Raw genomic sequence first — 27,148 nt, forward strand, 5'->3', positions numbered from 1 at the left:
CCAGACTAAGTGGGTGGGGTCTTCAAACGCTTTGCAAGGACCAAAGCTGCGTCCGAAATCTCATACTTCCGTACTGAACAGTACGCGAAAGCAGTACTGTTAGTTAGTATGTCCGAATACGTAGTAATGTAAGTACCCGGATGACCTACTTCATGGGCAGCCATGTCTGAGTGTATCCCATAATTCAACTGGAGCTTATAGACGGTGGAAGGCTTACAAGTGTAAGTAAGACAACTGCGGCGATGTGACGTCATGTATCAGGTGACGTTGGTAAGACGCCGGACGTAGTACGTCTGAAGCTGCATACTTGTGTACTGAAAAGGCTTACTGCTGTACCGCCTGAGTCTGGAACGCACTGTTTAAGTTTGCGATCTCGGACGCAGCTCCTGATTAGCATTTGCCACGTGTTTGCTAGGGCGGGACGACCGGACTATGTGGGTGTGGTCTTCAGACGCCGTGCAAGGACCCCACGTCTGAAGCTGCATACTTGTGTACTGAAAGAGCTTACTGCTGTACCGTCTGAGTCTGGAACTTTTTAAGTATGCGATGATTAGCAGAGTAATTAGCAGAGAGGCACCTGAGCAGAATGCACGGGTGAAAAGAAGAGGTCTGCTAGGACTGTGCATGCAACCTGAGGAGGCGTAAAAAGTGAGAGAAATCACCCCCCCCTCCCCTTCTCTTACATTTTGTATATTGAATGAACCCTCCTGTTTGATCCCACATCTTGTATCACCCCCACTCCTTGTCTCCTACACAACTAATCGTGTCTCCTCACATCTTTTGTTATCCTGTATCCTGACCCCCTCCATTGTGATTCCCCACGATAAAACCAACACCCTTCCAGAACGCCCCTTTCTGATCACCCTTCCTCATCTTCTCTTTGATCACCCTTCTCCTGTATTACCCGTTATTAAACCAACACCCTTTTTATCACACTACCCCAACCTTTGGTCACCTATGTAGTCCTCCTCTCCATTGTCATTTCCTTCCCCATTAACCTCCTCCTCTTTTTCCTAATTCCTGCCCCCATTTCGAGTGTAGATAAAGTCTCCCTAGTTCGATTCTGTCGGTCTTCCAAGCTGTGCCCATACACCTGTATGTGTTAATAAAGACTCTTTGGATGAAGACCCGGTCTCCTGGCTCCTGTATGCAGAATTTCTAACAGAAGTAAGAAACCCTCCTCCAGTGCAATCAGGGATCCCCAGCAGATTTTCACGGGACCTCCGGGTTTGACGCCTCCAAAAGTTAGTAAAACCCCGGGACCCTCACAGAGCCTCCTCAGGCCTGTAGTTCGAGCTGCGTCCTCACCTGGTAGCGATGCCACCGCCCGTGCGGAAGTATCAACCCAAGACGTCGCGGCGCTGAAGTCCGAACCGGTTCTGGCAGTGAGTTCCAGGCGTTGAAGGCAGGGATCCCCAGCAGCAAAAGGACAAACTGACTACGCTAAATCAGGAGAAACATGCCAGAAAATGCATAAATAATAGACAAAAAATGCTAAGTCATTTTTAATACGTGTAAATAAGAAAGCTTGAATTAAAATCAATCCTGATGCTTGAAATGTATTTTACTCTTTAGACTAGGTTCAATGCATATACTCAGACACGGTGCATATTTCTTGTGCAACGAACTGAGAGAAAACAAATCGATAATGACAGAATAATGTGCCGTGCAGCGTAGTCAGTAACACAGATTAGCATTTTCCAACAGTCCTTTAAATGTTACACTGATTTGATCCTAATTTCATGGAAGATCGGTTGATACGGAAGGAACTCGCCCTTCAACTTTTAAAACTTCAGACTCACAAGAGGTACGAATACGCAAACTAATTAGGAGGTGATGGAGAACAGGTGTCGACAATAAATAAGGGACCAAATCACAGAACCGGGGCGGTGGCAAGACATGGGAACAGATGTAAAAACACAAAACACAAAACACATGTGGATTGTTGCCATGGAGCTGGATGCTGTTATTAACTCTAAAAATCTCTCTACATACATACATTTTTAGGTCATCCTACACTCTCCTGAGAAGAAGGCGTGTCTAAATTCTTATATGCCCTAAAATGCTGCCTACTGAGGTGCCTTAATTCGAATCGATGAACTGGACTGAATAATGAGGGAGCATCCGATGCTTCCTTAGCAGTGAAGGCAATCCCAGCATTCAAATTTTCCTCACGAAATGCAGAGCAACAAAAATTTGCTTCATTGATTTTTAATTCGTATGAATAGAATAAAATACAAATAAACTCCAAATCAGAAAAAGTTGGGACAACATGGAAACTTTGACTTTTATTTGATTGCAGACAGGATGAACCTGAGATAATTCATTTTTTATCTGCTCGACTTCATTTCATTTATTAATAAACATCCATTCCTGCATTTCAGGTCTGCAACACTTTCCAAAAAAAGTTGGGACAGTAAAGCATTTACCACTTTAAACACGTCTTAAGATGTGCAACAGTACGTGGTCGTCGTTGTCGCATTTTTCGTCTGAGAATTCTCCACACATTCTCTACTGGGGACAGGTCAGGACTGCAGGCAGGCCAGTCTAGTACCCATAATGTGTGCAGCATGTGGTTTTGCATTGCCTTTTTAAAAAATGCATGGACGTCCCTGGAAAAGATGACGTCTTGAAGGCAGCACATGTTGATCTCAATGTACTTTTCTGCATTAATGCTGCCATCACAGAAGTGTAAATGACCTTTGTCAAGAGCACTGACACACCCCCATACCTTGTTCCTGATAACAGTCTGGATGGTCCTTTTTGTCTTTTGTGATGGTCCATCCTAGATGCCTCCGAGCCCAGAGAAGTCGACGCCGCTGCTGGACATGGTTAACATAAGGCTTTTTTTTTTGCACAGTAAAGTGGCATTTGTGCATGTAACTCTTTATTGTAGTGCTTGATAAAGGTTTGATGAAGTAATCCCTCACCCATGTGGTTATATCAGCTATTGTTGAGTGGCGGTTCTTGATGCAGTGCCGTCTGAGGGATCGAAGATCACAGGCGTTCAGGTTAAGCTTGCGCCCTTGGCCTTTACGCACTGAAATTTCTCCAGATTCCTTAAATCATTTAATGATATTAAAGTGGCAAAAACGAGGTGCAACAATGTGTGAGGTCTGGGTGGGGGTGTACAGATGGAGTGATGGAGGTCAAGAAGCTGTTCCTCAGCCTGCTAGTCTGAGTTGTGCATTGTGCATGTGAGGGTCAGGGATATATGAAATGCAAGCCGTAGCCTAGTGGTTAAGGTACTGGGCTAGTAATCAGAAGGTCGCTGGGTCAAGGCCCACCTCTGCTAGGTTGCTGCTGTTGGGCCCTTAAACAAGGCTCTTAACCCTCAATTGCTCAGACTGTATATTGTAACTGTAATGTAAGTCGCTTTGGATAAAGGCGTCTGCTAAATGCTCTAGATGTTGGGCTGATGGTAGAATGCAGTAGATATGATCAGCACACACACCTGAGTGACTTTGATAAGGACAGATTGGTCATATCCAAATAACTGCCTGAGGTCCCTCTGAAACAGCTAAAGATAGTACACACAGACATCCGTCCAATAAGGGATCAGGCATGAACTGCTGACGTTTTGATGGCCAGCAAAGAGTCACTGATGCCAGATGACATAAAGGCTATGGCAACAGTCTTAATCCCGGCATTGAGGTGAAAGTGTCACAACACTTCAAACTCCTCTGTGTACCGGGCTGCGGATTTGCAGGCCAGTCCCATTCTAACTGATCTGACATGATGTTTGACATGCCTGCCAAATCCTGTTTTCTCCAGGATCATGTGGACGGCTGGGTGTGTGTGTGTCCTTTATCCGTGCAGTGTAGAATGACCCACCTTGAGCCATACAGAGGTTGAAGGACCTGCTGGAAATACCAGATAACACACGACTCCTTCAGATGCGGGTCAGAGCTGTTTTGACTGGATTTTAGGCAGGTGGTCCTAATCTTTTTGCTAACTCGAGTACAGTGTGTGTGTATATATACTGTATATATATATATATATATACATTTATTTCACTGAGTAAAGACTCACTGACTTACTTACTGTTCACCTCCTTGTTTCTACACTCACTGTCCATTTTATCAGCTCCACCTATCATATAGAAGCACTTTGAAGTTCTACAATTACTGACTGTAGTCCATCTGTTTCTCTACATACCTGTTTAGCCCCCTTTCATGCTGTTCTTCAATGGTCAGGACCCCCACAGGACCACCACAGGGCAGGTATTATTTGGGTGGTGGATCATTGTCAGCACTGCAGTGACACTGACATGTGTCCACTCAGTGTCCACTCTATTAGACACTCCTTCCTAGCTGGTCCACCTTGTAGATGTAAAGTCTGAGACAATCGCGCATCTATTGCTGCTGTTTGAGTTGGTCATCTTCTAGACCTTCATCAGTGGTCACAGGACGCTCCAATCATATCCAATTACCTGATTACATTACGCTTCCTCTCTACTGATGTTGACCTTCACCCCTGATCACCCGACTGCATCGTTTCACCTGCACAAGACGAGTTCATATGCGGATCAGCTTTGTGTACGGAGAGCCACACCCTGATCCTCATTGTCCTTCGACTCAGCCAGCAGAGGTCATAACTACACCAGTTATGAGGAATCCCCTCCTCAGGGCACCCTCCTTGAACAACAGCCAATCGTCGTTCGTGTAGGCGTCCAGGCTGCAGGATGGCAGAGCTGAGATTCGAACCGACGAGTTTTTTACAGCTCGAAGTCAAATCCACCATCCAGCCTTTAAGAATCAGACTATGAAGATCCCCTCAGCCCTAGTGAAAGCACCCGGTGTAAACATAACCTAACAAGAGTGTAGAGCTGTTCTTGGCTGGGTAAGTAACAACAGTTATGATGCTTCATTTTCTCCGAATGCACTGGCAGCCCGATGATAAGCACTGTGCCAGACGTGTCCAAAAACATGCCCATGGGCTAAATGTGCCCATGCAAATTTAAATTTGAGTTTGCCCATGGCCACAATACTCTTTTTATATTTACTTAAAGGTAAAACATCCAGTACTGCGTAGTAGAATGCCAGTACACATACACGTCACAGCAGACCTTAGCTCTAAAGAAGGTAAATAAGAGAGAACTGCAAACTTTCATGTCGATATATATATACACCGACCAGGCATAACATTATGACCGCTGAAGTGAATAACACTAATTATCTCTTCATCACGGCACCTGTTAGTGAACATTTTATCCTCAAAGTTGATGTTAGAAGCAGGAAAAATGATCAAGCGTAAGGATTTGAGTCAGTTTGACAAGGGCCAAATTGTGATGGCTAGACGACTGGGTCAGATCATCTCCAAAACTGCAGCTCTTGTGGGGTGTTCCCGGTCTGCGGTGGTCAGTATCTATCAAAAGTGATCCAAGGAAGGAACAGTGGTGAACCGGCGACAGGGTCATGGGGGGCCAAGGCTCATTGATGCACGTGGGGAGCGAAGGCTGGCCCGTGTGGTCATATTACCAGTTAATGCTGGTTCTGATAGAAAGGTATCAGAACAGTGCATCACAGTTTGTTGCGTATGGGCCTGCATAGCTGCAGACCAGTCAGGGTGCCCATGCTGACCCCTGTCCACTGCCGAAAGCGCCAACAATGGGCACGTGAGCATCGGAACTGGACCACGGAGCAATGGAAGAAGGTGGCCTGGTCTGATGAATCACGTTCTCTTTTTCTTCTGTGGGACGTGCTGGACAAAGAAGTCCAATCCGTGGAGGCCCCACCTCACAACTTACAGGAGTTAAAGGATCTGCTGCTAACATCTTGGTGTCAGATACCACAGCACACGTTCATGGGTGTAGTGGAGTCCATGTCTCGATGGGTCAGGATTGTTTTGTCAGCAAAAGGGGGGGCCAACATAATATTAGGAAGGTTATTCTAATGAAATGAGCAAACGGAATGTAAACAAGACACACCAGTGTTTTTCAGATGCTGTTGCCTTATTATCCACTTGCCCAGATCATCTTGTTGTAACACGTCTACTCCGTGCTCTCCAAAGCTCTCCAGATACCCGCCAACATTTGCAGAACATAAGCACAGAAACACAGAACCCTACGTCTTCAAGTAAACCTGTTTTATAAATAAATATTAACGTTAAATCAGACAGACGTGTACCACCTCTGCATCCTTGCCTGAGGGATATCAGGGTGTGTTATTAGAATACGGTTATGAATGGATGCACTTGTTTTAAAAAGATTTTATACATACTGGCTGAAATAATAAACGACCAGTTAATGAATTCCTAAATGTGTGTGTGCTGTTTGCCTAAGGGCAGCATAAAAAATCAGGAGTTAGTTTGACTTCATTATTCCGAACAACAGTTTGTCCTTGAAGAGACCTTTTATTTCCCCAGCATGGAAATGTTTGGAGCGTTATCGTGGCATGTAGTCCCACTACTAGATATCAATAATAAAGCATTGACATATACAATCATTTTCTAAGTGTGAGCTGACAGCTGGAAATGATCAGTGCATAAGCATGGACTCCACTAGACCCCTGAACGTGTGCTGTGGTATCTGGCACCAAGATGTTACCAGCAGATCCTTTAACTCCTGTAAGTTGTGAGGTGGGGCCTCCATGGATCGGACTTGTTTGTCCAGCACGTCCCACAGATTCTCGATTGGATTGAGATCTGGGAAATTTGAAGGCCAAGTGAACACCTCAAACTCGTTGTTGTGCTCCTCAAACCATTCCTGAAGAATTATCCTGCTGAAAGAGGCCACAGCCATCAGGGAATACCGTTTCCATGACAGGGTGTACATGGTCCTCAACAATGCTTAGGTAGGTGATACGTGTCAAAGTAACATCCACATGGATGGCAGGACCCAAGGTTTCCCAGCAGAACATTGCCCAAAGTATCACACTGCCTCCGCCGGCTTGCCTTCTTCCCATAGTGCATCCTGGTGGTGTGTGTTCCCCAGCTCAGCGACGCACACGCACCCTCCATCCACGTGATGTAAAGAGAACGTGATTCATCAGACCAGGCCACCTTCTTCCATTGCTTTGTGGTCCAGTTCCGATGCTCACGTGCCCATTGTTGGCGCTTTCGGCGGTGGACAGGGGTCAGCATGGGCACCCTGACTGGTCTGCGGCTATGCAGCCACACACACAACAAACTGTGTTGCACTGTGTATTCTGACACTTTTCTATCAGAACTAGTATTAACTTGGAGCTATTTGAGCTACGGACCAGCCTTCGCTCCCCACGTGCATCAATGAGCCTTGGCCGCCCATGACCCTGTCGCCGGTTTACCACTGTTCCTTCCTTGGACCACTTTTGATAGATACTGACCACTGCAGACTGGGAACACCCCACAAGAGCTGCAGTTTTGGAGATGCTCTGACCCAGTCGTCTAGCCATCACAATTTGGCCCCTTGCTTCTAACACATCAACTTTGAGGATAAAATGTTCACTTGCTGCCTCATATATCCCACCCACTAACAGGTGCCGTGATGAAGAGATAATCAGTGTTATTCACTTCACCTGTCAGTGGTCATAATGTTATGCCTGGTCGGTGTAAGTTAGGTCTAGAAAAACTTTGAGTTTTTAATTACGTTAAATGCATTTACATGCTCCCGGAATAATTATTTCCTCAACATAATACAAAAAAAGCCAAACAGCAGCTGACTAATTTGCAAGTTCCGGAGTGAAAGCACAGAGCCGTCGAGTATACGCAGGGCCCTCAGAGAGAGAAGGGAGTAATTGTTTGCCGGCGTAATTGTTAGGCTTTGTTGGAGCATTTTCCCCGTATGTTTCTTCATTAATAAAAGTGTCACAGTGAAACGGGCCCGTGAGGGGGGTAGAGCAGGGACTTGCACAATCATATTAGGACCATTTCCAAGGGTTGAGCACAAAATCTTTTTAAATGGAAGGATTTCAGTATTTGCCAATTTTGGGGAAAATGGAATGCAGCCCTAAATCAGAAAAAGTTGGGACAGTATGGAAAATGCAAATAAAATAACAATGCAGTGTTTCTTACATTTACTTTGACTTTTATTTGATTGCAGACAGGATGAGCCTGAGATATTTCATGTTTTTTCTGCTTAACTTCATTTTATTTATTAATAAACATCCATTCCTGCATTTCTTAGGGCTTAGGGCTAGTAATGAAGTGAAAAAACTGAATGATGTGATTCCAAACAGGTGATTGTAATCATGGTTTGGTACAAAAGCAGCATCCAGGAAAGGCTGAGTCTTTGATGAGCGAAGATGATCAGAGGATCTCCAGTTTGTCAACAAATGTGTGAGAAAATGATTGAAATGTTTAACAACGTACCTCAAAGACAGATTAGAAGGGATTTGCATATTTCTCCCTCTACAGTGCATAATATCATTAAACCATTCAAGGAATCGGGAGGAATTTCAGTTTGTAAAAGCCAAGGGCGCAAACTTAACCTGAATGCTCGTGATCTTCCATCCCTCAGCCGGCACTGCATCAAGAACCGCCACTCAACAATAGCTGATATAATCACATGGGTGAGGGATTACTTTGGCAAACCTTTGTCAAGCGCTACAATACAGAGTTACATGCACAAATGCCACTTAAAACTTTACTTTCCAGAAGCGGCGTCGATTTCTCTGGGCTCTGAGGCATCTAGGATGGACCATCACACAGTGGAAACGTGTATTGTGGTCAGATGAATCAGCATTCCAGGGCTTTTTTGGAAAAAATGGATGCTGTGTGCTCCGGACCAAAGACGAAAAGGACCATCCAGACTGTTATCAGGAACAAGTCCGAAAACCAGGGTCTGTCATCATATGGGGGTGTCTCAGTGCCCTTGACAAAGGTTATTTACACGTCTGTGATGGCAGCATTAATGCAGAAAAGTACATTGAGATCTTAGAGCAACATGTGCTGCCTTCAAGACGTCATATTTTCCAGGGACGTCCATGCATTTTTCAACAAGACGATGCAAAACCACATGCTGCACACATTACAAAGGCATGGCTGTGGAAGAAGAGGGTACCGGACTGGCCTGTCTGCAGTCCTGACCTGTCCCCAATAGAGAACGTGTGGAGAATTTTGAAACGGAAAATGCGAAAACGACGACCCCGTACTGTTGCACATCTTAAGACGTGTTTGCAGGAAGAATGAGACAAAATAAAAGCTGAAACACTAAATCACTTGGTCTCCTCGGTGCCAAAACGTCTTTTAAGTGTGGTGAAAAGGAATGGCAACATTACAAAGTGGTAAATGCTTTACTGTCCCAACTTTTTTTTTGGAATGTGTTGCAGGCCGAAATAGGCAGTATACCAAATTAACACCTCCGTATGTACCCTTAGGCCCTGTTGTTGTAGCGTGTTGTGATTAATGTGAATTTGTTGTATAATGCCTTAATTTCCTTTAAGGTTAATAAATTATCCATCCATCCATTCTAACTTAAGGGCTTATCCTTTAAGATGCATGAACTCAGTTTGTTCCTGACCAACCATTAAGCTCAAATCATCAGACATCAGAGTTTCCAGACTAGAGTCTTAATCAGAGTCTGGCACATGTGAGAGTTCTCATAAATGTGGTCTAGATTGCTTACTTCCATACTTATTCCTATGACAGATTTGTCCACCACCAACCACCTTGCCATATTTCCTCCTGGCATGCATGTTAGCCATGCGACAAAACACCCGGTTTAACATTGTGCCGCACCTCCGTGATTCAATCTCTCAACACAAACGTAGCCAAACGCCAGTTTACGACTCTGCATTTGATGTCAAAACACGTGTTTGGTGTTTAAAAGCCTCTTTTGACGAGTGCACAACACTATGAGATGTGTTACGCAGGGTCTATAAAACAGTGTCAGATTCCTTGACATCTTCAGCTCAGAGACAGCTCGACTGTCACCAGTCCTGATGTTTTTAAACATGCTTGTCTAACGTCACACCTCTGCCACTATTCAGCGACATTTAGCTAATAAACACGGCCCTGAAACGTTTTCTTATTCCACCTACCTTCTGTTCTCTAATTACATTCCTGTATATACAGTACATTTCTCATACCTACTCACCAGCTTCTTTTATTCCCCCAATCAAAATCAAAGACAAAACGCCACTCAGCCGGCTCGCCTACGTTTCAAAATGCATTCCAGAGCTTAATACATGGATCTATTTTTGGACATTTCCTACCACGCAATTCACTAGAAACACATCTGGCTTTGAATTTCATATTTCACTCCAGGCTTCAGTTGAATTCATGATACCGACTTTTATGTCATCTTCAAACGTAACAATCCTGATGTTTATTTAACAGGCGGCAAGGCAGGAATATGTCTAGGGTATAACATCACGACCTCCCGCGCCCACACCGGCCAGCAGGTTTTGATGGGTTCACAGGTCGACGGAAAGCGTAGTTCTCTCTGGATTACGCTTCAAAGTATTCCCTGCGCTTTATTAGCATTACTCACTACACCTTTCTCTCCTTAGTGCCCTGTAGTACCTTTCATTCAGGTTCTAATATGAATGGAGTAACCCTACATCAAGGCAATTCTTTATGTATATGGGGCAATTTGTTTTTGCTCAGGGTTGCAGTTTCTTTTGCACAGGAATTACTAGGCAGTAATGCAGTAACACACATCGCAAAGCCTTGGCCTTACACACTCCCCTTAGACATAGCTAGTCATGTCTGTATGTAGACACCAGACTGACCAATAGCACCGCTGGGAATATGAAGCTGGGGATGGGATTCCAGTGTTGGTGGGCTAGCCCAATTTACAGAGTGCTGTATATTAAAAATCATTGTTATTATTATTAGTAGTAGTAGTAGGAGGAGGAGAAGTAATAGTAGTAGTATTGTAGTAGTAGTACTGTAGTAGTAGTAGTAGTAGTACAGTAGTAGTAGTAGTAGTGTAGTTGAAGTAGTAGTAATAGTGTAGTAGTAATAGTAGAAAAAGTAAAAGTGTAAGAGCATTAGTAGTAGTAGAAGTACTGTAGTACTACTATAGTAATAGTAAGAGAAGTAATTGTAGTAGTACTGTAGTAGTAGTACTGTAGTAGTAGTACTGTAGTAGTAGTACAGTAGTAGTGTAGTTGAAGTAGTAGTAATAGTTTAGTAGTAGTAGTAGTAGAAAAAGTAATAGTGTAAGAGCATTAGTAGTAGTAGTACTCAGTGAACTCAGTATCGTGAATCGTATCGTATCATGGGTAGTGTATCGTTACATCCCTAAGTAGTAGTACAGTAGTAGCAGTAGTACTGTAGTAGTACAGTACTAGTAGTACAGTAGTTGTAGTAGTACTGTAGTAGAAGTAGTTGTACTGTAGTAGTAGTAGTACTGTAGTAGCAGGAGGAATACTGTAGTAGTAGTAGTACTGTAGTAGTAGGAGGAGAAGTAATAGTAGTAGTACTGTAGTTGAAGTAGTAGTAATAGTTTAGTAGTAGTAGTAGTACTTTAGAAGTAGTAGTACTGTAGTAGTAGTAGTGTAGTAGTAGTAGTAGTCGTAGTAGAAGTATTAGTGTAGTAGTAGTAGTGTAGTGGTGTAGTACTGTAGTAGTAGTAGTAGTAGTTTGAGTAGTAGTGGTAGTACTACTAGTACTGTATTAGTAGTAGTACTGTAGTATTAGTATTCTAGTATTTGTATTAGCTATTGGCCGGCCGGGCGCCTGCACAGACATGATTGGCTGATGGATTGGTGCTCTGTCCAGCGTATTTCTGCCTTGCGCCGAGCGTTTCGCAGTGGAATTCAATCCACTTTAGTATTAAGCGGGTACCTTTTATACCTTACATTTCATTAAAATATTAAGGGAATTTCCTTTTGAAATATCGTCTATATAAGGTAAATGCAGTTAAAATACAGTATGTCTCGCTAAATTGACTGTAACAGAACTCCTTACTCAAGTCACTGTGGTCAGTAGCCATAAATCACGAACACTGTAAGAAATCCGTCCCTCACTCGAAGCTCCAGTGTTCCACGCTCCGTTTATAAAGGTCCCTGTATGTTTGTTCTCGCAGAGATTTCGGGGGGCACGGAGGACATAGCCATGGTACGCTGGAGGCAGCAGTGGCTGGAGAACGGGACCCTGCTGTTTTACATCCACCACCAGGACGGCAGTCAGAGCGCCTCGGGCCAGGACACCACAGAGGACCCGGTTAACGACACAGCGGCCGAGGAGGAGCTGCGCATCCTGCACATTTCTGTGATGGTACGTTATAGCTGTACATGCCTTGAATCAGAAGTGGAATCAGTTTTAGATGATACACAATATCACAAGCGAACCATTGACTCAGATTTTTCCTAACGATGGGATAAGCAGATATGAAAGAAGGTTTATTTATTTGGATGTTTTACGCTGTGTTTAAACAATGATTATATTTATGGCAGGAAGGGTAGGTGATTTTTTATCAGCTTATAGCTTTTATCAAATGTTTTAATATGTTGTTTTTAAAATTGTCGTTCTTGTAAGTATTTAGTGCATTTAGTCAGTATACACTGATCAGCCAAAACATTAAAACCACCTCCTTGTTTCTACACTCACTGTCCACTTTATCAGCTCCACTTACCATATAGAAGCACTTTGTAGTTCTACAATTACTGACTGTTGTCTATTTGTTTGTCTGCATGCTTTGTTAGCCCCCTTTCACGCTATTCTTCAATGGTCAGGACCCCCACAGGACCACTACAGAGCAGGTATTATTTGGATGGTGGATCATTCTCATCACTGCAGTGACACTGACATGGTGATGGTGTGTTTTTAAACACCTCACTGTCCCTGCTGGAATGAAAATAGTCCACCAACCAAAAACATCCAGCCAGCAGCGCCCCATGGGTAGCGTCCTGTGACCACTGATGAAGGTCTAGAAGATGACCAACTCAAACAGCAGTGAGCGATCGTCTCTGATTTTACATCTACAAGGTGGACCAACTAGGTAGGGGTGTCTAATAGAGTGGACAGTGAGTGGACACGATATTTAAAAACTTCAGCAGCGCTGCTGTGTCTGATCCACTCATACCAGCACAACACACACTAACACACCACCACCATGTCAGTGTCACTGCAGTGCTGAGAATGATCCACCACCTAAATAATACCTGCTCTGTAGTGGTCCTGTGGGGGTCCTGACCATTGAAGAACAGGGTGAAAGCAGGTGTAAAAGGTATGTAGAGAAACAGATGTACAACAGTCAGTAATTGTAGAACTACAAAGTGCTTCTATATGGTAAGTGGAGCTGATAAAATGGACAGTGAGTGTAGAAACAAGGAGGTGGTTTTAATGTTATGGCTGATCGGTGTATGTTTGATTGAAATGTATGTAAGGATGTATGGGAAACCTGGTAATGCATTCCATGGTCCCTCGGAACTGCATATATTTTAGGCTAATAAAAAAATAATGGGTATAAATATAATATAAATATAATATAAATACACTGAAATACAATTAAAGATCAATATTTTAAATTTACGGTTTTTATTTAAGTATTTCTTTTATTTTATACTATCTATATAATGTATACAAGGCATGTCTAGTGACTACGTTTGCCAAACAGAAATGTCTAAGCCTAGCTTATATTAACTTGTTATTCAAAGCCTAAAAGCCCTCTTGGATCGATCAAATGAATAGTAGATGCTGTATGATTATTATAACTGCTCTTTTTTTTAGATACAAAGCTTCTACAGAATACAATAATAAGAAGAAAAATAAAATGTCAGCCACACCCTGTACCCCTCCAATTTAACACTTTTTGGCAAACCCCGAATCATTTTACAGCCTCCTTCCCTGTGCTCAGCAAGAGTCCCAGTCCTCCCACCGAGTGTAAGTGTGTGCTATTATTGTTGGTCGGGAGAAAGAAAGATTAGAGACAGGGGGAACAGATGGGCCAGTGCATCTTGGGTCTCAGCCGGTGGGCTGCTTGCTAAGCCGTGCCCCCTCCAAAAATGTGAAAAGGGCAGCGAGGACATACGCTCTACTTCGGTGCTGTGCTAGCAGACTCACCATGACATAATTATTTTTTTTTCAGTTCTGGCAGTCTGCTTTTTGTTTTTCTTGTTTACGTTCTTTGTGTTAGGTGGACTGTTAGTTTGTTTTGGTAAAATGCTAATTGGTTAGCTTAGGTATATTGTTCTGCTGATATATTTGCACAAGGCTTCTTCTTAAATACAAAATAAGCATATTAGTCACACTAAATGAAATTCAGCTAGGCTCTAAAGCAGCAAGGGATCCACACACCGTCTAACTAACATTACCGTATTTGACTCCACAGAACACTATCTATCCCAAAAGATCAATTTGTCGTCGCAAACGTGAGATGAGCTTTTTATGCTTCTCTTTTTTAAGAGGGGGTTTTACCTCGTAAACAGAAACCATTTTGCTCAGTGGCTTTTTAAACGGTTTATTTGTTAATGCGGACCATTTTATCAGCTCCACTTACCATATAGAAGCACTTTGTACTGTAGTTCTACAATTACTGTCTGTAGTCCATCTGTTTTTCTGCATGCTTTGTTAGCCCCCTTTCATGCTGTTCTTCAATGGTCAGGACTCTCCCAGGACCACTACAGAGCAGATATTATTTAGGTGGTGGATCATTCTCAGCACTGCACTGTCCACTCTATTAGACACTCCTACCTAGTTGGTCCACCTTGTAGACGTAAAGTCAGAGACGATCGCACATCTATTGCTGCTGTTTGAGTTGGTCATCTTCTAGACCTTCATCAGTGGTTAGAGGACGCTGCCCACGGGGCGCTGTAGGCTGGATGTTTTTGGTTGGTGGACTATTCTCAGTCCAGCAGTGACAGTGAGGTGTTTAAATCCTCCATCAGCGCAATCCACTCACACCAGCACAACACACACTAACACACCACCACCATCCTGACCATTGAAGAACAGCATGAAAAGGGGCTAACTAAGCATGCAGAGAAACAGACGGACTACAGTCAGTAATTGTAGAACTGCAAAGTGCTTCTTAAGTGGAGCTGATAAAATGGACAGTGAGTGTAGAAACATTGAGGTGGTTGCCCTTCATTAACAAGAAGCAAAGAGGAGCCAGGCTGAGATTTTAACAACTGGACCACGGACGACTGGAGCAGGGTCATCTGATAAGTCCAATTTTAAGCTTAGCTTGGCCCAAGACCTGGTCATTTAATGGTTAGACGCTTGGCCTACAAGCCACAATGTCTCACATTCACTTTTAAATTCGGTGGAGGATCAGAGATGATCAGGGAGCTTTAACAAGGCTAGAATGTGGCAGATCCCCCATCTTTGACAATGATCCCTCCTCTGAGGATCTTTTTTTCCCAGCAGTGCAATGTTCAATGCCTCACAACCAGGTCAATCAAAGTGTAGATGAAGCATCAAAGACCAATCTCCAGACCTGAACCCTATTGAATGGGATCAAGAGAAAGATGGATGGTCACAAGCCATCAAACAAAACTGACCTTTATGCCAGGAGTCACCCAACAGCATTGTGAAAGACTGCAGGAGAACATGCCAAGACGCATTAAAGCTGTTATTCTACCAAATATGGGCAGCATTTTCTGAAATTTCTTTAGACTGTAGCATACACCGATCAGGCATAACATTAAGACCACCTTCCAACCGACTGGTCTGCGGCTATGCAGCCTCATACGCAACAAACTGTGATGCGCTGTGGTGTGACACCTTTCTATCAGAACCAGCATTAACCTCTTCAGCAATTTGAGCTACAGTAGCTCGTCTGTTGGCCGCCCATGACCCTTTTGATAGATACTGACCACTGCAGACCGGGAACACCCCACAAGAGCTGCAGTTTTGGAGATGCTCTGACCCAGTCGTCTAGCCATCACAATTTAGTCCTTGTCAAACTCGCTCAAATCCTTACGCTTGTTCATTTTTCCTGCTTCTAACGCATCAACTTTGAGGATCAAATGTTCACTTGCTGCCTAATATATCTCACCCACTAACAGGTGCCGGTGTAGTTTGCTGCTTTTTTATTCTATATTTATGACTTTGCATTGTATAACTGCTGCACATTTATCCCCCATTCAGATGCATTGCAAAGGCCGTGAAGGCCGTCGCAGAACCCTGAACTTATTACCATGTTCATCCAGTTTGAGATGACTTGAGCTTTTTGACATGACAAATGATTCTGCTGGAAGTAACCTTTGTGAGATGGGTAAACTGTAGGCAGTGAGGGATGCACATGGTCAGCAAAAAACACTCAGACCGTCTCAGGCATCCAACCCAGTGTATGCTGGGAAAACATTTGTCACACCATTACACCATCTGCACTAGACTGAACTGTTGAGACAGGGCACATGGTGTCCATGGATTTATGGAGACCTTCTGCATGATTACTTCTGCTGCTGTAGACCATATTCCATATTAGTTCTTTTTTTATATTTCTGATTATATATATACTGATCAGCCATAACATTAAAACCACCTCCTTGTTTCTACACTCACTGTTCATGTTATCAGCTCCACTTACCATATAGAAGCACTTTGTAGTTCTTATGCTGTTCTTTAATGGTCAGGACCACCACAGGACCGCTACAGAGCAGGTATTATTTAGGTGGTGGATGATTCTCAGCGCTGCAGTGACACTGACATGGTGGTGGTGTGTTTGTGTGTTGTGCTGGTATGAGAGGATCATACACAGCAGCGCTCCTGGAGTTTTTAAACACCTCTGCTGGACTGAGAATAGTCCACCAACCAATAAATAAACCAAATAACCGCCCCGTGTGCAGCGTCCTGTGACCACTGATGAAGGTCTAGAAGATGACCAACTCAAACAGGGTGAAAGCAGGCTAAAAATATATGTAGAGAAACAGATGGACAACAGTCATGTACATTGTAGAGCTAAAGGAGGTGGTTTTAATGTTATGGCTGATTGGTGTATAATATATATATATTATTTAGACTGATTTTGTATTACAAGATCAGGGCAGTGCTAGCTTATTGATCAGAGGGTCACTAGTTTAATCCCTATCACCAAGTTACTACCTAATCCCTCAGTAGCTTGTATTGTATTTGTTGTATCTGTGAGCAATGTATGTAAAATGTAAATGGCATTAAAACCCCTGGGGAATTAACAGGACACTCATACGCTATTCTTGCACTTTCAGCCATATGAAACCAAACTTTTACTGATTTTAAAGGAAAGTGAGGGCATTATGTCACTTTGTCATCAAAACTGGTAAACAAATAGATTTTACAATGCCAGATTTAATAACTGCTATTCGAAATGCCATGGGTATTTGTTCTTCTATTGCTTAAATAACACAGCCCTTCTGAAATTGATTCAGTGGCTTCCAAGGTCGGCTAAATCCCAAATAGCATTATAGGCTCCTGGTGATCTCTCTACGTAGACGCATTTTACATCATCATACACGCTCCTGAGAAGAAGCCTGTCCGAATTCTTAGATACCTTAAAATGCTGCCTACTGAGGTGCCTTAATTCTGAGCGATAATCTGACTGAATGACGAGGGAGCATCCGATGATTTTTTAGCGGTGAAGGCAATCCCAGCATTCCCACAAAAAATGACAAATATGGCGGATGAATGCGGAGTTAGATTCAAATTTAAATACATTCTTATTGATTTTTAATGTGTATAAAGGTGTAATTATACAATAAAGCAATAAGCCACGAGACATAAAAAAAAACATAAAATATAATAAAATACAACAATGTTCAATAAATAAATGTTTTTATGTACAAAAACACTTACCAAAAGCATTCTTCCGCGAAATCACGTAGTTCGTTAACAGTGTTGCTAGGCAACATGAGGGCGAACATAACATTCACTTTTTCTTTTCAGTGGCGTATTAATATGGAATGATGTGAGATGGTCATAGGTGTGCGTTTATCGGGGATTTTACAACGGCTTCGAACGCGGCTCAGCCAATCAGATTTTAGGACCGGAACTATCCGTTTAATAAGTGTCATTTATTTCCAAATCCGGGCTTGTCAGTGACAGTTTAACTGTTTTCGGTACACAGAGGGAGATGTTAGCTGACACGCTAGCGGGTTGTACCGCCTCAGCCCATTGGTTTGAAGGGCCTGAGGCTAACTGTGTTAGCTCAGTAAGTGTAAACTGTGGTGACGTGATCGCCATAATCGCTGTCTGAGTACTGCGTCTAAATAACTTGCCTCATGAGTTCGATGTCTTATTAGAATCCTCTCTACTTAGGCAGCTGCCCGGGTTTTCGGACAGACCCTCAATATCCTTGCATTACTTATGGCCACTAAAACTTTACTGTGCAAAACGAAGCCTTATGTTAACCATGTCCAGAAGCAGCGTCAACTTCTCTGGGCTCTGAGGCATCTAGGATGGACCATTACACAGTGGAAACGTGTATTGTGGTCAGATTTTTTGGAAAATAAGGATGCCGTGTGCTATGGACCAAAGACGAAAAGGACCATCCAGACCGTTATCAGGAACAAGTCCAAAAGCCAGGGTCTGTCATGGTATGGGATTGTGTCAGTGACCTTGGCAAAGGTCATTTACACTTCTGTGATGCAGCATTAATGCAGAAAAGTACATTGAGAACTTAGAGCAACATGTGCTGCCTTCAAGACGTCATCTTTTCCTGGAACGTCACATGCTGCACACATTACAAAGGCATGGCTGCGGAAGAAGAGGGTACGGGTGCTGGACCGGCCTGCCTGCAGTCCTGACCTGTCCCTAATAGAGAATGTGTGGAGAATCCTAAGACAAAATAAAAGCTGAAACACTAAATTACTTGGTCTCCTCGGTGCCAAAACGTCTTTTAAGTGTGGTGAAAAGGAATGGCGACATTACAAAGTGGTAAATGCTTTACTGTCCCAACTTATTTTGGAATGTGTTGCAGGCCTGAAATGCAGGAATGGATGTTTAAATGAAGTTGACCAGACAAAACATGAAATATCTCAGGTTCATCCTGTTTCTGTGTTTTTTTATTCTTTGCATTTTCCATACTGTCCCAACTTTTTCTGATTTGGGGTTGTAGCACTTTCCATCCATGTTTATGAGTAATTATCAAGGTTAAAACTTATACAGGAATCATACTAAGCTTAACACTTTGTCCACAGTTGAACCTTGGTCATTTCTAGTTAGCCGATGTTATTACACATGCAGTCTGTGTTAGGCGAATCCTGGGTAGATTCGATCGATCGTACCCATCCTAGAACCAACTGATCCTTTTCAAACGAAGGAACAACCTCAGTGTTACCCTTGATCATGTTCTGCAGCCTTCATATCCCCCAGTGCCTCGACACTCTTTAAAGGGCTCTCAGCTTGCTCGTTTCGCACCCATTTTCAGCACTTATATTCTCCCAGCAGCTGCTGTAATGTCTACAGGGAGGTGTTTCTAATGTACCTCTCCACTATTTCGCGTGAGCATTGTGCAGCCTGTAATTTGCACCCCTGGTTAGGGTATTACATCCATGCCGGGGCCCTCATTTAGCCGTTTTCTCCTTCCCAGGTGGTTTGTCTCTCCTTACAGGGCTGGCTCAGCTTTTCTCTGCCCTTGTAGTGAATTGTAAATCAATAAGAAAGGAGGGTGACCAGGCTCGTAACATTACGTTCCTCATGTCTTGCCACCTGGCTAAACTGCATGAACATAGGGCCAGGATGGCATGAGTAGATGCAGCGTCTGGAACAAGAAAAAAATGTTTAAACAGTGTTTACGGGGAGGGTACGATTAGAGATCGCTCCTGCTAATGGGTTCATAAGGAACGTGAGTGCAGAAGTGTTGACTATTGTTATGGCAAGAACGGTACAGCATCTTCTCTGACATGACATTATAATGAAGGCACCTTAATTACATGTGAAGCTTTTAAATCTACTAAAATTAACAATACTGATCTATCTATCCATCTGTCTGTCTGACTGTCTTTCTGCCTATCTATCTATCTATCTATCTATCTATCTATCTATCTATCTATCTATCTATCTATCTATCTATCTATCTATCTATCTATCTATCTATCCATCTGTCTGTCTGACTGTCTTTCTGCCTATCTATCTATCTATCTATCTATCTATCTATCTATCTATCTATCTATCTATCTATCTATCTATCTATCTATCTATCTATCTATCTATCTATCTACAGCATCTATCTATCACTTTATCTGTCTGTCTGTCTATATATCTGTCTGTCTGTCTGTTTATCTATTTGTCTATCTGTCTTTCTTTCTTTTTGTCTGTCTGTCTGTCTGTCTGTCTGTCTGTCTGTCTGTCTATCTATTTGTCTGTCTATCTATCTGTCTGTCTATCTATCTGTTTGTCTGTCTGTCTGTCTATCTATCTGTATGTCTGTCTATCTGTCTGTCTGTATGTCTATCTATCTATCTGTCTGTCTGTCTGTCTGTCTATCTATTTGTCTGTCTATCTATCTGTCTCTATCTGTCTGTCTATCTATCTGTCTATCTGTTTGTCTGTCTGTCTGTCTATCTATCTGTATGTCTATCTGTCTGTCTGTCTGTCTATTTGTCTGTCTTTCTGTCTTTTTGTTTATCTATCTATCTATCTATCTATCTATCTATCTATCTATCTATCTATCTATCTATCTATCTATCTATCTATCACTTTATCTGTCTGTCTATCTATCTGTCTGTCTGTCTGTCTGTCTGTCTGTCTATTTATCTGTCTGTCTGTCTTTCTTTCTGTCTGTCTGTCTGTCTGTCTGTCTGTCTGTCTGTCTGTCTATCTATTTTTCTGTCTATCTATCTGTCTATCTGTTTGTCTGTCTGTCTATCTATCGATCTATCTGTCTGTTTGTCTGTCTGTATGTCTATCTATCTGTCTGTCTGTCAGTCTATCTATCTGTCTATCTATTTGTCTGTCTTTCTGTCTTTCTGTCTGTCTGTCTGTCTGTCTGTCTATCTATCTATCTATCTATCTATCTATCTATCTATCTATCTATCTATCATCACTTCATCTGTCTGTCTGTCTATCTATCTGTCTGTCTATATATCAGTCTGTCTGTCTGTTTATCTATTTGTCTATCTGTCTGTCTGTTGGTCTATCTGTCTGTCTGTCTTTCTTTCTTTTTGTCTGTCTGTCTGTCTGTCTGTCTGTATGTTTATCTGTCTATCTATCTGTATGTCTGTCTATCTATCTATCTGTCTGTCTGTCTGTCTGTCTTTCTGTCTTTCTGTCTATCTATCTATCTATCTATCTATCTATCTATCTATCTATCTATCTATCTATCTATCTATCTGTCTGTTTATCTGTCTGTATGTCTATCTATCTGTCTGTCTGTCTGTCGGTCTATCTATCTGTCTATCTATTTGTCTGTCTGTCTGTCTTTTTGTCTGTCTGTCTATCTATTTGTCTATCTATCTGTCCGTCTGTTTATATATGAGTCTGTCTGTCTGCATGTCTGTCTGTTTCTCTGTCTGTCTGTCTTTTTATCTGTCTGTCTGTCTATATGTCTGTCTACCTGCCTGTCTGTCTGTCTGTCTGTCTTTCTGTCTTATTGAATGCCTGTCTGTCTATCTATTTGTCTGTCTCTCTGTATTTTTGTGTGTCTGTCTGTCTGTTTAACTGTCTGTCTATCTATCTATCTGTCTGTCTGTCTTTTTGTATGTCTTTCTGTCTTTTTGTATGTCTGTCTGTCTATGTATTTGTCTGTCTGTCTGTCGTTCTGTTTTTTTATGTCTGTCTGTCTATCTATCTGTCTGTCTGCCTGTTTATCAGTCTGTCTGTCTTTCTTTCTATCTATCTATCTATCTTTGACCATACTGACCATACAAAGGCTGACCTCACAAATGCTCTTTAGACTGAATAGACACAAATACTCACAGACGCACTAGTCGAACAAGGTCACAATCTGTTGTCCACATATTTTTGGCTAGATAATGCATTTCCACTGCACGACATATATCGTAGTGGATGAATCTTCTGGTAATTTATCTGCGGTTAAGTGTTGTATAAATCTGTTGCACCAATCCATAAAAGTAAAATATGTTTATAGGTGGATACTTACACCAGAGACTGGAATTACTGCCGGGTAAAGCACAGCAGAGTAAAGAGTCCAGCAGCCTGTGTAGATGAAAGTGAAATACAGTATAAAACAGTAACCCTAAGAACGGTCAAGCACATAATTGAGCAAAATAATCCTTAATCTCTCTGTTTTAATTTTTATTTTTTAATATAAGCTGACTAACAGGTTAATTACTGGCTTTATTCAAACCTGGTTGCATTTGCAGCCTATCAGGGTTCCGCACCAGTACAAGCATTACAGTAAACAGTGAAATCTGAAAGTATTCAGACCAAGCCATGAGGTCCAAGGAGCTGTCTGTTGATCTTCACTATCAAATTGTAGCAAAGCATTAAGTGCTGGAGCCTATCCCAGCTTTTCAATGGGCGCAAGGCACACAGTAACACCCTGGACGTGTCACGTGGGAGAAAGGAGGACTCAAACGCAGAGATAATATAAATTAAAGATCTTTATTTTTATTTGATAAACAGAAATATAACAGGAAAACAAAAAAAACCTAAACTAAAAAACCGATCGGAACCTCCGACGGAAGCCGCCGGTGAAACCGGCAGAAAAAAGGCAATAAGAAAAACTAAAAGAGAGCGGACACGAACCCCGGTCTTTTGGGTGAAAACCGGGGACTTAAACACCGCGCCAACCAGGCACGGAATGAAGATACGCGTGAGCGCAGAAAGCGCTACTGAAATCGGCAGCGGAAGCTACAAGCTCCGCTGAGCGTTGACCCCAGCACAGCGGTAGGCTGGCGGGGAAGTGATGCGGAGCGCACGGCTTACGGTCGCGGTGACAGGGGCACTCCGATCTAAAAAGGGGAAAAAGAGACAAGCACAGTTAGGAAGCTCCACTTGCGGATTCGAACCGGGGTTGGTGGCAGACCGGCCAAGCGCTTAACAAAGTCGCCACCCAGCGGTTACCGAATCCAAATATAATGTTCCATAAGAGATACTGCAGCAAGGTAGCACCAGCGCCACACAGTGGTCCGGTGCGCACCCGCTAAGCTAATGGCTAACGAAACAACAATAGGCAGTTCAAAGACTGCGCGGCATCGCACCACCCTATTTCAATGAAGACAAAAGAAAAACCTCAATACCTCAAACCTTGCGGTTTCTACATGCCCGAATGGCCTTATGCCACCAGGGCTACCACCTAAGGCTACGAGAACGGCGTGGGCGAGCTACCACCGGCAACAGGAAACAAACAAAAGGTGCGACACCCGCCACTGTGTGATGCTGGCTTAAGTAGTCATCGCCACAGCTGCGGGTGATCAGCCCTAATTGGTGACCCACTACTTATGGCCTTGTTTACTGAGCTCTGTAAGACCTGTTTCGCTGGGAACCCGGGGCACGTTCACCAGCTACTACAGGCTTCGTTATAGGACGGGGCGCCAGTCCATCACAATGCAGACACACACACACACCCATTCACCTATAGGACAATTCAGTGTCTCCAATTAACCTGACTACATGTTTTTAGACTGTGGGAGGAAACCGGAGCTCTCGGAGGAAACCCATGCAGACCCATGCAGGGAGAACATGCAAACTTCACACAGCTTCACACCTTGCCTGAGGATCGAACCCAGGACCTTCTTGCTGTGAGGGGACAGTGCCACCCACCGAGCCACCGTGCCACCCACACCGTGGCATCAGTCATTTTTAAATAGAAGAAACTTGGCACAACCTTGAACGCTCCTGGTGTTGGTCATCTGGCTAAATGGGGCATCTTGGTAAGGCACTCAGGTGGCACAGCGGTAAAAACATGGTAGCACATCACATGGTAGCTGACATCTAGAACTACCAGCGGGCCGGACACCTATGGGGCAATGATTGGCTCGCCCCTGCTGGCTGATCAATGAGATCAGTACATGATTCTCCGTGCACTATACGGATCTCCATATGAACTCGCCTCATGCAGGTAAAAAAAAGCAGTCGGCAATTGCACATGTGTCAGAGGTGGCGTGTTAAGCCTGTAGCAGTAGAGAGGAAAGATATTTGGATATGACTAACAGGCGCCTCTCTATCTGCCAGTCAGGGTCCTTACACAGCGTTTGAAGCCCCCACCCACATAGTCCGGCCATCCCGCCCTGCACGCACTGTCAATTATGCCTGCTAGATGGCGCCCAGCTGACCGGTGGCGATGCCGAGTTTTGAACCGAGGAGTTCAGAATCTCGGCGCTGGTGTGCAAGCGGAATATCCCGCTGCGCCACCTGGGCGCCCACATATTCGATTTTTGCACAATTTTTACACCGGATACCCTTTATGACTCAACCCTTCTGTTTATTCTGGCTTGGCACTTGTACTAGGGGTGCACTAATGTGATATGCCCCCATATTGGCTAGGTTTATGTAACACTGTGCGCCTTCTGTACTTGTTCGAACCCCCAAAACTCAGGCACTGCTGCTCCCAGCACTGCTCTTTCCGTTACCCGACACAAGCTCACTAAATTGCAGTACTAACATGTACCTCTTTTGTTGGCTGTTTTTTATATGTTGTTTATATATTTAATCATAAGAAAATACGAATCCATGTACAGGCAAGAATCAAAACTAAGAGATCAAAACAAGAACATAAAAAGCACGACTTGGAATTGCTTGAAGCAACTACTAAGCTCCACAAAGGTACACAGAAGCATAAAGGGATAAACGTACACAGTCTAGTCAGGAGGGGGAAACTCCAAACAGGTGTAGACGGTAAACAGCAAGTAAATGACTAACCAGAGACACGGACACTGAATTAAAGCTGAGACCCAAAACTCAAAAGCCATAAATAAACTACTGCACATGCTGCATCACTGAGGGAACTGGTGATACTGAGGAATGGAACTGGTGAACACATCTATTTACTACATTTTTAGATAGATAGATAGATAGATAGATAGATAGATAGATAGATAGATAGATAGATAGATAGATAGATAGATAGATAGATAGATAGATAGACAGACAGACAGACAGACAGACAGACAGACAGACATGCATGCAGACAGACAGACAGACAGACAGATAGATAGATAGATAGAAAGATAGACAGACAGACAGATAAATAGACAGACATGCAGACAGACAGATAGACACAGATAGATAGATAGATAGATAGATAGATAGATAGATAGATAGATAGATAGATAGATAGATAGATAGATAGATAGACAGACAGACAGACATGCAGACATACAGACAGACAGATAGACACAGATAGATAGATAGATAGATAGATAGATAGATAGATAGATAGATAGATAGATAGATACAGACAGACAGACAGACAGACAGACAGATAGATAGATAGATAGAAAGATAGACAGACAGACAGACAGATAAATAGACAGACATGCAGACATACAGACAGACAGATAGACACAGATAGATAGATAGATAGATAGATAGATAGATAGATAGATAGATAGATAGATAGATAGATAGGCAGGCAGGCAGACAGACAGACAGACAGACAGACATGCAGACAGACAGACAGACACAGACAGATAGACAGACAGATAGATAGATAGATAGATAGATAGATAGATAGATAGATAGATAGATAGATAGATAGATAGATAGATAGATAGATAAATACGACAAATACATGGATAGATAGATAGATAGACATGCAGACAGACATACAGACAGACAGACACAGACAGATAGACAGACAGACAGACAGACAGACAGATAGACAGACAGACATGCAGACAGACAGATATACACAGATAGATAGATAGATAGATAGATAGATAGATAGATAGATAGATAGATAGATAGATAGACACAGACAGATAGACACAGATAGATAGCTAGATAGACAGGCAGACAGACAGACAGATAGACAGACAGACAGACATAGATAGATAGATAGATAGATAGATAGATAGATAGATAGATAGATAGATAGATAGACAGACAGACAGACATGCAGACAAACAGACAGATCAATATAGATAGATAGATAGATAGACAGACAGACAGACAGACATGCAGACAAACAGACATGCAGACAGAAAAGGCTGATGCAATTCGGCCTCTGCTGATGGTGCCTGTATCAGAGACGATGGATAATGCCGATCAGCGCGTGACCGTCCATGCGCAAATCTGATCCACCTATGAACTCGCCTCATGCAGGTGAAACGATGCAGTTGGCTAATGCACACGTGTCAGCGGGGGCGTGTGTTAGTCACGGCTCTCTTCAGTCAGCATCAGTAGAGGAAGCGTAATGCAATCGGGTAATTGGATACAACTAGATTGGGAGGACTGCTGTCCCAATTCCATGTGTCATAGCAGCGCTGTGCTGGGAATAGTCCACGACCCAATCACCATCTGGTCAGTCGGAGTCCTACGGCGATCCCCTCACTTTGATATACAGGGTATGGAGGGTTGAAGAAAGATCACAGTTAGGAATTGAACAACCAAAAAAGCGCATCTATATTAAAGGTGTAGTTTATAAAATGACCAGTGCCCAATTCATCCCAAGGTGTTTGATGGGATTGACGTCAGGGCTTTGTGTAAGCCGGTGGGATTCAATCACACTTTTCAGACCATGTTTTTTATGGACAGTGCTTGCTTTATCTTAATCTGGTTGAAAAATAAAATCGATCTTACCTGGTAACAATGAGTGTGGAATTGCAACCCCAAATCAGAAAAAGTTGGGACAGTATGGAAAATGCTAATAAAATAAAAATGCTGTGTTCCTTATATTTACTTTGACTTTTATTTGATTGCAGACAGTTTGAACCCAAGATACTTCATGTTTTATCTGCTCAACTTCATTTAATTTATTAATAAACCTTGATTCCTGCATTTCAGGCCTGCAACACATTCCAAAAAAAGTTGGGACTGGGTAATTCAGGGCTAGAAAATGATTTAAATGTTTAAAAACAATGAACCTCAAAGAAAGATTGGAAGGGATTTACATATTTCTCCTTCTACAGTGCACAATATCATTAAACCATTCAAGGAATTGAAAACTTTACTGTGCAGAAAAGAAGCCTTATGGTAACCATGTCCAGAAGCGGCGTCGACTTCTCTGGGCTCTGAGGCATCTAGGATGGACCATCACACAGTGGAAACGTGTATTGTGGTCAGATGAATCAGCATTCCAGGTCTTTTCTGGAAAAGGACCATCCAGACTGTTATCAGCAACACGTCCAAAAGCCAGGGTCTGTCATGGTATGGGGCTGTGTCAGTGCCCTTGGCAAAGGTCATTTACACTTCTGTGATGCAGCATTAATGCAGAAAAGTACATTGAGATCTTAGA

General features: G+C 42.8%; 1 protein-coding gene across 4 annotated transcripts in view; it reads left to right on the forward strand.

Moving 5' to 3' along the window:
• astn1 (astrotactin 1) overlaps positions 1–27,148 on the forward strand; it is a 427,949-nt gene that overhangs the window by 78,485 nt on the left and 322,316 nt on the right. For all 4 annotated transcript variants that reach the window (XM_062993914.1, XM_062993915.1, XM_062993916.1 and 1 more), the window contains exon 2: positions 11,954–12,144. In XM_062993914.1, the coding sequence (XP_062849984.1) occupies positions 11,954–12,144 (191 nt within the window). The remainder of the gene's footprint in view (positions 1–11,953; positions 12,145–27,148) is intronic.

This window comes from Trichomycterus rosablanca, chromosome 4 (assembly GCF_030014385.1).
Source record: "Trichomycterus rosablanca isolate fTriRos1 chromosome 4, fTriRos1.hap1, whole genome shotgun sequence".
Lineage (NCBI taxonomy): Eukaryota > Metazoa > Chordata > Actinopteri > Siluriformes > Trichomycteridae > Trichomycterus > Trichomycterus rosablanca.